Genomic DNA, 12,355 nt, shown 5'->3' on the forward strand with positions numbered 1-12,355 from the left:
TCTCCCAATTCATCCCACCCCACCCCCACCCCCCACCACTTTCCCCCCTTGGTGTCCTTACGTTTGTTCTCTACATCTGTGTCTCTATTTCTGCCCTGCAAACTGGTTCATCTGTACCATTTTGGCAGGTGGATTCTTAACCTCTGCATCTCCAGGGAAGTCCCTGTCCTTCACTTTTTTTTTTTTTTAAATAAGTTTATTTATTTAGTTAGTTATGGCTGTGTTGGGTCTTCATTTCTGTGCGAGGGCTTTCTCTAGTTGCATTGAGCAGGGGCTACTCTTCATCGCATCGCGGTGCGTGGGCCTCTCACCATCATGGCCTCTCTTGTTGCGGAGCACGGGCTCCAGACGCACAGGCTCAGTAGTTATGGCTCACGGGCCCATGTGAGCCCACGGCATGTGGGATCCTCCCAGACCAGGGCTCGAACCCGTGTCCCCTGCATTGGCAGGCAGACAACCACTGCGCCACCAGGGAAGTCCCTCTATCAGAACTTTTAACATGTTATTTTAACATAGTTACTTGAAATTCCTTGTAGAATCATTCCAACACCTGTGTCATATGCATATTTGGTTCTGATGATTTTTGTCTCTTCAAACTGTTTTTCTTGACTTTTTGCATGGCTTGTAATTTTTGTTGAAAGCCCAATGTGCTGTATTGGGTATTAGGAACTGAGGTAAATAGGGCTTTAATATGAGATCTATGTTAATTTGGTTAGAGTTGGGCTGTGTTTAATATTGCCTGTTTAGTTCTTTTTATTGTAGCCCTGGTTATGTGGTGGTATATTGTGGAGGAGAGGAAGTGTTTCCTAATGTTCTAATTAAATATTAGTGTTTTTGTGGGCCTACATCTCGGACTGTGAATTTCCTAGTGTTTCTCCAGTGATAAAGCTCCCTCACTCCCACCCCTGCCCCATACTTTTTTCCCTGGTTGCAGAGTTCCCAGTCTATTTCCTTGAAGCACTAAACACTTGTGACTTCTTTTTTTCCCCATTATGTGAGACCAGAAGGCTGGAGGGGGATAGAGTGGAAGGAATTCCCTTCTCTAGCTGGGATAAAGCTCTGGTAAAGTCCTTTCCTTTGCAGAATAGGTCTTTGTCATAAAGAAGACTCTGGGCATATTTCACAGTGATTACTCATTCTCTTCCCCTACCAGTGCTGTGAGGAGATATTTCTTGGATCTTCACCCTAACTATGGTAGGGCTTCTGGGGGTAAAACCCAAGAAAGTGTGAGAGCCTCACTAAGACTGTAGTTCCCAGGAGTTTTAAATTAGTCTCTTTTAAATTAGTCCACACTCAGCATCCAGCAATTCATCATAATTACCATTATGTGTTCCTACCTGTTTCGGGCTCCAGTGGCTTCTGCTCTAGGTAATCAGATCTTGGCTGTGATTCTTTGTATGAGCCTGTCTCATCAGATTTCAAGGTGGCATTTTACCCTGCAATGTCAGTTTTCAGATGTGTGCAAAAGTTATTGATTTTTCATTTGTTTACCTTTTTCTTGTTGTAAGGACAGGAGTGATGACTTCCTTGCTCTTTTTTTTTTTTTTTTTTTTTGCGGTACGCGGGCCTCTCACCAATGTGGCCTCTCCTGTTGCAGAGCACAGACTCTGGATGCGCAGGCTCAGCGGCCATGGCTCACGGGCACAGCCACTCCGCGGCATGTGGGATCCTCCCAGACCAGGGCACGAACCCGTGTCCCCTGCATCGGCAGGCTGAATCTCAGCCACTGCGCCACCAGGGAAGCCCGACTTCCTTGCTCTTTACATAGTGGAACTGAAACCAGAAATCCCAAATCTCCATTTATATTCTAATCTTCATAACACCCCACTGTGATTTGTGGACTAGAGTTATTTGGTTTGGATCTGCAGAGTTTAGCATTATCTTAGAACAAGGTTCTAATAATCGACCCAAAGTCTGGATATTTTCTTTCATTGATATATTAGTCAGGGTTCTCTAGAGGAACAGAATCAATAGTATACATACACTCTCTTTCTCTTTCTCTCCATGTATACACACACACACACACACACACCACACACTATATATATATATATATTAGTCTCTCTCTCTCTCTCTTTCTCTCTGGAATTGGTTCATGAGATTACAGAGGCTGGTGAGTCCAAAATCTGCACTAGCAGGCTTGCAGGCTGGAGACTTAGAGAAGAGCCAGTGCTGCAGTTCAAGTCCAAAGGCTATTAGGGTACAACTAATGTTGCCTTTCAAGTCCAAAGGCTGTCTACTGCATAATTCCCCCTTGCTTAGTGGAGATCCGTCTTGTGTTCTAGTCAGGGCTTCAACTGATTAGTTTAGGCCCACCCACTTTATGGTGGGCAATCTGCCTTACTCAAAGTCAACTGATTTAAATCTTTAATCCAAAAGCATTCTCACAGAAACATCCAGAATAATGTTTGACCTCATATCTGGGCACTGTGGCCCAGGCAAAATTGATATATAAGATTAACCATCACACTTGGTAAATGACCACAGGTAGCTTTGGGAGAGTTTAGGAGGAAGATTTATAGTATATACTTATAGCAGGGCCATAAGATCTTTTCTCAAGGATTCTTTCTTAAGATCCCCATCATCTAAGATGCTCTGGGTCTATGAAACCAGCTAAAGTAAGAGAACTAGTTGAGCAACTGTGTCTCTCCATTTGGGTGACATATCAAAGTTTGGTTCACCAGATTAAGTAAGATTTTCATGGGCTGCTCATTAATTAGTGAACACCAAAGATCCCTGTGGATCAAGCCTGATTACCTCTCTAACTCTGCTGTGCATTATAGCAACCTTACTCACTGTTCTCTGTTTTCTAGGGTTGCCCCTGGCCTCTACCACTTTGGAACTCCATCATTACCATTGAAATCAGGGTGCCCATTTCAACAGTGGCATCTTCCACCATCATCTCACATATGCAGACATAAAGTACAGAGCTTTTCAAGAATAATGCTGATCCTCTTGAACCAATGGATTTCTTTTGGTGAAGATATTGTCCTCTGTGTCTTACTGAGGAATACACTGAAAGGGTTGAAGAGTGTGTTACACATGATGAATCCAACACTCTTATCTCACCAAGTCTTTGATTTTTTTCTTTCTTTCTTTCTTTTTTTTTCTTTTTTGGTCACATGGCTTGTGGGCTCTTAGTTCCCCGACCAGGGATTGAACCTGGGAACTCAGCAGTGAAAGCACAGAGTCCTAAACACTGGACTACCAGGGAATTCCCTCTCACCAAGTCTTTGGATCCTTTCTTCTCTATTAAACCAAGAAAGTTCTAGTATCTTAACCTAATTTAATGAAGGCCATTATTGAGTCTGATTTCAGTCAACCAACTCAGCAGACCCTTAGAGCCACTCCTGACTTATTGAGTTAATACACTAAATCCAAATCTAGTGCTGCAAACACACCAATCACTTCAATATTATATTCCTTCTCCCTTGGTTAGAACCCACTCCTACACAGGAATCCTCTAGTGCCAATGTACATTAGCAATGTCTTGCAATTATTTCCCTGTGTAAGCTTCTCCTCTGGTGTCAGACATCTTATTCACTTTCCTAGGGTATGCTGCAATCTGACTCTGGCTGTGGATCTAGAGGTAAAGAAGCATTGGCATACCTTTGCAAAATTAATTCTTTTTTTTGGCTGTGCTGTGTGGCATGCAGGATCTTAGTTCCCCGACCAGGGATCGAACCCATGCCCCCTGCATTGGGAGTGTGGAGTCTTAACCACTGGACCACCAGGGAAGTCCCTGAAAGGTTAATTTTTCAGTGAAGCCATTACAGGCTCTTCAAGCAAGGGATGGCCAGCATCTCAGAGAGGGGAGAAGGGACTGCTTCAAGTGGCAAGGGAAACTCAATGGGATTTGAGGATTCAAGATAATTAAGGGCTTCCCTGGTGGCGCAGTGGTTAAGAATCCGCCTGTCAATGCAGGGGACATGGGTTCGAGCCCTGGTTCGGGAAGATCCCACATGCCACAGAGCAACTAAGCCCGTGCGCCACAACTACTGAGCCTGTGCTCCAGAGCCCGTGTGCCACAACTACTGAAGCCCGCGTGCCTAGAGCCCATGCTCCGCAACAAGAGAAGCCACAACAATGAGAAGCCCACACACCGCAACGAAGAGTAGCCCCAGCTTGCCGCAACTAGAGAAAGCCCGCGCCCAGCAACAAAGACCCAACGCAGCCAAAAATAAATAAATTAAAAAAAAAAAGATAATTAAATTCAACCCAAACTACGAAGATGTCCCCATTCCAAATCTTAGGGTTTTTTTTTTTTGATTTTCTTATCCTATCTCCCCCTTTTATTTTGTTTTTTACATCTTTATTGGAGTATAATTGCTTTACAATGGTGTGTTAGTTTCTGCTCCATAACAAAGCGAATCAGCCATACATATACACATGTTCCCATATCTCTTCCCTCTTGCGTCTCCCTCCCTCCCTCCCACCTTCCCTATCCCACCCCTCCAGGCTTTCACAAAGCACGGAGCTGATCTCCCTGTGCTATGCGGCTGCTTCCCACTAGCTATCTACCTTACGTTTGGTAGGGTTTTAAATTAATCCCAAGCTTTCACATATGAGTCCTAATAAAGCTGTGGATTCAACTTGTATTATAATTTGACAATCAGCTGGATCAAACATTGGGTCTGACTTGTAAATACCTTCTCCCTGCAGCTACAGAAGTTATAGAGCATTGAAGCTCTCTAGTTCTTTGAACTGTCATTTTATTCGGTAAACTCTCCTGGGCATTCAAAAGCCACTAGCACTCTCTATAGTCCTTGTAGGCATCATTCCCACCAGAAGGGTCTAACCTAGCAACTATTTGGTCTAGCAAAGACCTTTCTTCAATAGGCAATTTATTCCCCACTGATAATTTAAGTAACTCTTTCCATTTCATGCCTAAGACTATCATGATCTCATTCTCCACTAGTGATAATGTTACCACTGTCTTCAAACAGAATTGGGTCAGATAGCTAATCCATTTAAGCTTTAAGATTACTATCTTAAAGCTACTTTTGGCCTCAGTTACAGTCTTTGTTAAGGTTTATTTAGGAAAACAAACAAAACACTCAAAATATTTCAAGCATAGCTGGATTAAAGTGCCAGGAACAGGTGCATCTAAAACCAGTGGAAGGACTGGAAGAGCAAGAGACAGGGTAGATAGAATACCACCATCTTCAGGTCAACCACTGAAGCTCTAGTCCAGGACAGTGAGAAATTCCTGCTGCCTACTAGGTTGGAAAACCACAGGACATTTCCATTGACGGACAGCTGCCTTGCTGTACCAACATGGATGTCTGGTAAAGAAGCGCTTCATGTCTGCTGCCACCCATGCATCTGTCTGCTGCTGTCAGAGAAATAAGAAAATGGTTTCCATTTTTATTCCATTTTCCAGTTCTCACACAAGAGTATCTTGTTGACAGAAGACTAATAACATTCAGAACTCTGGAGCCAATCTTGGAATTATAGTTCTCTTGCTTCCAGTTCCTGTGATACACAGAAAAAGAATAGTCAGGAATGGGGAATAAATGCACATTCCTCCCCCTCCCCCCAAGGCCTCTAGCACTGAGGATATCTCCTAACTTTTATGAAGGCTGTAATTTCAATTCCAAATGGATGAAAAGCTGTTCAGAGACATTCCACCCAGCCTTTCTAGCTCACCACTCACCCCTGCCTGCCATACAAACATTTTGCCTACTGCTTTTTATTTTATACTTTCCTGCCTCTCTGCCTAGTCTTTGTGCCTGTCAGCTACAGAACCCAGAGTGTGCAGAAAATGATTGAAGGAGGAAGCTTAGAGGAGGAGAAAGAGGACACCTTCTGTTTTTCCTAGTGTTAGTACGCCTAATGGTCTGCTGATTTCTGTCCTTCTCTCTTCCTCATATTAGAATGACAGTGGGAATTTTGAAAGTTCATTCTCGATAAAAATCTCAAGAGATAGCTAGAGAGATTAGATTTCAAAAATATCCAGGTATAAATAATTTTCCAACTAAGATGACAGTGCAAAATGTATACCTTTGTATCTTTTGCATTTTTATACCACACACCTGCGGGGGGGGGGCGTGGGGGGGAAGGAGGAGAGAGAGAGAGAGAGAGCTCAAGGCTAGTGTTATGGCAGTGCTTTCAATGCATAATCTCTTTTTAAATCCCATCCAGCTGTATGAGATGCGGAAACCTAAACTCAGAGGTTGGTAACTCGCTCATGATCCTACAACTATATAAGAACTCTCATCTGTGCATATTGGTTTCCATGAGATATGACAGGAAAGATACCCTAAAATTAATGGAGACTAACCAACTCTTTGAGTCTGGCCTCTCTGTTGGAATCCTCTTCCATCTCAGCTGAATTCCCCAGGCACTGAGCCTGTGGCCTGTGGCACGGAGCGCATGGAGCGCCCCCGCCCCGCGTCAACCAGAGATGGAGTAGGAGTAATTGAGAATGGAAGGCTCCGGGCGACGGAGCAGAGGGCCTGAGGAGGGGGTAGGGAAAGGGGGCGGGGGGCGGGGTCTATCCCGCCCCCGCCCTTCCGTTCACTCCCATTGGCCGAGCGTTTCCTGGCCGTATCCCACTGCCCACCCCCAGAACGACGCTTAAAGTGTGCGAAGCAGGTGCCTCGAGTGGAGTAAGAAGTTTGCGCGCGTGTCCGGGCTCAGCGCGGCACCCATTCATTGCCTCTGACCATCCATCCGTCCCTTCGGTCATCCAGCGGGGAGGGGCTCCGGCTACCCGGGGGCAGCCGCTACACAGGGGACAGCGACCAGAAGAGGAGCCGAAAGCGTAGCTGACCCTCGCCGGCCCGGCAGGGGACGGTGACCACCACCATGCAGACGTGCGCCAGGGCCTGGGGGCTGCGTCTGGGTTGCAGAGTCGGGGGCGGCCGCCGCCTGGCTGGAGGCGCGGGGCCTCGTTGGGCGCCGTGGGGCCGTGACAGCAGTAGCGGCGGCGGGGATAGCGGCGCGGCTGGGGCCTCGCGCCTCCTCGAGCGCCTCCTGCCCAGACACGACGACTTTGCTAGGAGGCATATCGGCCCCGGGGACAAAGACCAGAGGGAGATGCTACAGGCCCTGGGGCTGGCGGTAAGGACCCCAACCCGGCCCTCAGAGGCCTCACCCTGCGCCGCCCGGGTTCTGCCCGTACGGCCTCCCGGCCCCCGCCAGGAGCTCTGCTTCGCTCCCTCCGCGTGGGACCCGCACCCTGGCCTGGGGCCCCTGGTGTGGGAGCGAGCACGCGCGCTCGGTCTGCGTGCCCCAGCCTGCTCCCACCAGGTTACTTTCTCCTCCACCCACTCTTCGCGCCTCAAAACCGTGTATTTTTCAACCTAAGTCGCCCTGCAGATGAGCTCTCACTTTGCAAGAGAAGGACCTCCTGATTTATCCGATTATCTCCGGTTGCCCACTGAAATCCAACCCGGAGTGGCCGAATCACTACCCCGACTCATTATTTTTTTTCTCCAGTGATTTTTGGTTTGTTCTTTTTAGAAAGAAACCCTAATTAGACAATTTAAATGAAGTTTCTCACAAGCCTTTGTAGATGCAAAATGCAGAGGTGACTTTTAACTGAGAAGCAATTTCCTCTGCCTTTAGTGTTCACGGACTTGCGTTTTAATTTTAGAGCATTGATGAACTGATCGAGAAGACCGTCCCCGCCAGCATCCGCTTGAAAAGACCCTTGAAAATGGATGACCCAGTCTGTAAGTGAGCGGGAGATTCCGCTTGCTCTGGCCTATTTGTCTTCTATGGTCTTTGAAAGTCCAGCTGTGGGTTAGGATTGCTCAGGAGGGAGAATGTTTATGAAAATAAATCAGCGTTGGGTACCGCACGGGGCGGAAGAGGGTGGAATAATTCAGTTCTTTATCTCGCCGTGGAGACAGCAAACTTCCCAGGGGAAGGCAGTGCACAAACACGTGTAGAGGACTCCCAACTTTCCAGGCACCTGTCCCAGACTATGGTTCTCCCATCCTTTGGCTTGAGAGGTGTCATCACTTCTCTGCAGATCAGGATACTCAGAAGGGAAAAGGAATTGCCTACAGTCATGCAAACAGGGGAGTGACAAAAGTAGGAAACCCAGACATCTGGCCTCCTACCCCAAGGTTCTTTATACCGCAGTAGCTTCAGATTGTTCTCTCTCACATCCAAATTTTACTATTTATACCTACTGAAAGGCAGCAGTACTTTTAAAGCCTGAATGATTTTTATAGAGAAACAGAAATAAGATTCATACTTGATTAAGAAATCTTAGTTTAACCATAGACTCTCATAGAATTTTATTATTTTTTATTTATTTTTATTATTTATTTTAAAAATTCAAACAGAAAGAATTTTATTTTATATTTAAAATAGTTTTAGTGGTCTGAAGATTATTTGACTTCCATGGGCTGAGCAAGAATCCACAAAAAAATTAAAGGCAAATAGGCAGCGCTGAAGAGCTTTTTTTTTTTTTTTATAAACAGGAAAGAATTCTCATGGTTTTGAATCATAAAAATGCTATCCCTTCTGGAGTCAAGTGAAGAGAAGACAATTGGTTTGTTTTAGGTTTTAGAACAGAAAGGATATGTGGAAGGCAAGCTTTATTTTGTTTTAAAGTATACAACTTGAGGTATGAAGCAGGTCCAGCTCCAGCTGGCTGATGCTGTAACTCAGGGTGTGCTGAGGGCTGCTCCCTTTGTTAGTTTCAAATCTGAACCATTTCCCCTGACGGCAGGGACCTTGTTCATAGAAGAAAATACGTGCTTTTTGTCCAATTGAACTGATTGAGACTTGGGGATAGCTGGAAGCCTTATCTACTTCAGGTTTAGGAAATCAGAATCCTGATTAATTGAATGTTTAGAGTGAAGAGTTATATATTTTTGAAGCAAGCCATCGGTGAATATTTGAATAAGTAAAAGCCCTCCTGAGACTTTGAAAGTCAGGACATGTTAGGTCAGCCCTTTTACCATATACTCTAAAATAAAATGTTCCTGAAGAACATTAGCATCTAGGAACCATGTCAAAGCTATCTAGCCTTTTTTAGTTCAGGTGCTTGTTTCCAGCTGACTAATTTGAACCTTGGGGGATTCCATTTCTCCTCCTCTCCTCTTTAGAAGCAGACTTCTGATAAGTAATTTGTAATTTAAGTGTAAACTTTAAACCCAGCTTCTGTGAGACTTGGGGCCGGTTCCATCTGGTTAGTCTGAGGTGACTCAGAAAATATTGCACAGTCAGGAGTCCCCCCTTGCCCTGAAGTGGGCTGGCTCTCCAGCAAAGCTTGCTACTTGGAAGTGAGCTGGGGGCAGAAATGAGGGGGAGGGGGAGGTGGTGGTGGGCAGCACAGAAGGCATCAGTGTTTTCATCTGAGGTGTGCACACGTCATGGGTAATGAATGTGTTCCACGTGAGGAGAGCAAATTGGTACAGGTAACCTCTAGCAGAAGCATTTTCATTTAACAGTGGAGCAGCATTATCCAAACTTGGTTTCACGTGAATGCTGAATGCCTGTGTTCTACTGTAGTCAGAGGAATTCTAGGCCAAATATTTGTTCACTGCATACAGAGAAAACTAACAAGAGCTAGTTAGATGAGTCTTAAATCCCTCATTGCTGAGGAAAAAGAAGATTGTGAGAGCTGTAAGCAGCATGGAGATACTTGGGTTAGTTCTTATGCATAACTTTATAACCTCAAATCTTTACGTAGTGCTTACCATGTACTGGGCACTTTTTAAAGTGTATTTCATGTATTAATTTAATCCTTATTACAACCCGGAGGGGTAACTACCATTAACAACTCTGTTTTAAAGATGAAGAAACCGTGGCATGCAGAGGGTAAGAATCCTGCTCGAGGTCACCGCTGGTAAGCGGTGAAGGCAGAATTCACCCCACACAGACCAGCTGCTGTTCACACTCCAGCCATCAGTGTACATTGTCTTCGTTGTGACCTCTGCAAGGGGGTGGGTGTATAAAGTAGAAAACTCCTATCCTGACTCTTCCAAAGCATCCAGTTTACGGGTATGCACAAGGCCAATCACACTGGAATCACTCTGCCATTTGCCAGCTGCCCTAGTGGAAATGCAGCGGCAGGTTGAGAGCACAGGTGTGAGAACACTCAGGCCCGCTGCCAGGGCGAGGGAAGGGATGACAAAAGTTCAGGACTAGGGCTGGGTATCGAAGGGTGGGTAGTTATGCTCTGCTGGACGAGGCTGGGGGAGACTGCCGGAGCTAAAGGGACCAGCTTGTACAGGACAGAGTGGCCCGACAGAGTCAGGGAGGTACAGAGGGTTCAGCTGTCCCGCAGGATGCACCCCCTCCCCTTGGACACTTCAGGAAGTACCTTGAAAGAATACCTTGATCATTAGTTGGCTTCACAGTAAGCCATACTTTAGAGAAACAAGCAAAGATATTCAGTTCAAAACCCTGTCAGATTCATCTAGTCAAGTGAATTCTCCATCCCTCGCTGACATACACAAAGAACAAAAAAAACTAGAAGGATATATGTCAGTGGGAACATTTGTTTCTCTGGATGATGCCATTATGGATGATTTTAGATTTCTTTTTATTCCTTTGCTTTTTCTAGATTTTCTACAATAACTGTATTTATTATTAATACAAAATTTAAATTACTTTATGAACCATGCCAGTCACTTTTGGCTATGATATGCCTCTCTGTATAGTATTTTCAGTGAAGCCATCTCAAGCGAACCAGACTGAACTAGCCTGTAACTTCACAGAAGCAGGGTTTAAAGTTCACACAAAATTGCACATTGCTTATCGTGAGCATGCTTAGGAAGAGAGAGGAGACACTAAACCCTTTAATGTTCAAGTTATTCAACCAGAATTGACCGGCTGAGCTGTCAGAATGAGACTTTTGATGGTCTTGTGAGAACCTTGTATTCTAAGATCTATCGCTTAGAGTGATTTTAATAAATGGTTAATGGAGGGCAGTGAGCAGAGGGAGGAGGTATTGTGTAACGCAGCTGCAGGTGGTGACTGTCACCCAGGTGGGGTTGGACACTCTTCCATTTTGTTTTTTAATTTATTTTTGGCTGCATTGGGTCTTCGTTGCTGCGTGTGGGCTTTCTGTAGTTGCGGCGAGCGGAGGCTGCTCTTCGTTGTGGTGCACGAGTTTCTCATTGCGGTGGCTTCTCTTGTTGAAGAGCACGGGCTCTAGGCGTGCGGGCTTCAGCAGTTGCAGCATACGGGCTCAGTAGTTGGGGTACATGGGCCCTAGAGCTCATGGGCTTCAGTAGTTGTGGTGTGTGGGCTCAGTAGTTGCAGTGCGCAGGCTCAGTAATTGCGCTCGTGGGCTCTAGAGTGCAGGCTCAGTAGTTGTGGCACATGCTGTTAGTTGCTCTGCAGCATATAGGATCTTCCCAGACCAGGTATTGAACCCATGTCCCCTGCATTGGCAGGCAGATTCTTAACCACTGCGCCACCAGGGAAGTCCATGGGCACTCTTCTGAGCTGACCCCAAGGGCACCTACAGGGCAGTTGTTCCCCTGGCTGTGGGCGTCAATTATCTTTCAGCTGGATTAAGTCTGTTGTGAGGTGCAACCTGTAAACTCTTCAGTCTCTGACAAATCTCTCCTTTGGCCATTCCTAGCTCCTTCAGTTCCCAGAACATATGAATTATTATTTCATCTTTAGGATAATTTCAATGGATTTTCATTATACAACTGTGGAGATAAATAAAGACCAGCCAAATGAGAAAAGCAAAGGCTCTTTATTCTGAACTTGCTCTAGGAGTCAGCCTTTTGTTTTGCAGAGGAGTGGGAAGACCTCATAGTGAAATAAAGGAAAGGCTTCAGGTGTGCCCTGTTGGCCTGGGCAAGCTGTAAGTGGGCCAATTAAAGCAGGGCTTCCTATGTGATTGGTTAGGGCTGCTTGTTTGGCTTTGTCTGGTTGGTCCTAAATTGGAAGCAGGGACTGAGAGTAGGGAAGCTGTCAGTTATTAATCAAGTCCTGGCCCTTTTGGGCCAATTGTTATAGAAGTTATCATTCATTTTCCTCCATTGTCACTGGAGATAGCAAAAGATGGCTTTCTGCAAGTCTAATCTGTAGCAGGCTGAGTTCAGAGGTGGTTTATTGTAGATAAGGGGGTTGGTTTCCTGAGTAGGTCGCTGCAGGTTGTGGGTGAAAGTTCTGTGGTCTGGCTATTCCTTATTTATATGTTTAGACTCTCACAGCAGTCTGTTTGTTGTCCTTTTATTTTTGTCATAAATTCTTGTTAGGCAGACCCCTGCTGATCTGACTGATACCTTGGACAGTCAACATATTGCCTAAATTGTAAGTGTTTATGGCTATTTACTGTAGGCAAGGAACTGTGAGGATAAATGTATGAAAAAACATAGTCACTATCCTCAAGGAGCTTACATCTTAACATAAATTGATTCAGAAAGTT

At 45.4% G+C, this 12,355-nt stretch overlaps 1 protein-coding gene across 1 annotated transcript in view; it reads left to right on the top strand.

Annotated features, from left to right (window-relative positions):
* Nucleotides 1-6,642: 6,642 nt before the first annotated feature.
* Nucleotides 6,643-12,355, top strand: part of GLDC (glycine decarboxylase) — a 99,683-nt gene continuing 93,970 nt past the window's right edge. The window contains exons 1-2 of the mRNA XM_065878897.1: nt 6,643-7,065; nt 7,601-7,679. Of these exons, the coding sequence (XP_065734969.1) occupies nt 6,811-7,065; nt 7,601-7,679 (334 nt within the window). The 5' untranslated portion in view covers nt 6,643-6,810. The remainder of the gene's footprint in view (nt 7,066-7,600; nt 7,680-12,355) is intronic.

This window comes from Phocoena phocoena, chromosome 6 (assembly GCF_963924675.1).
Source record: "Phocoena phocoena chromosome 6, mPhoPho1.1, whole genome shotgun sequence".
Taxonomy (NCBI): Eukaryota; Metazoa; Chordata; class Mammalia; order Artiodactyla; family Phocoenidae; genus Phocoena; species Phocoena phocoena.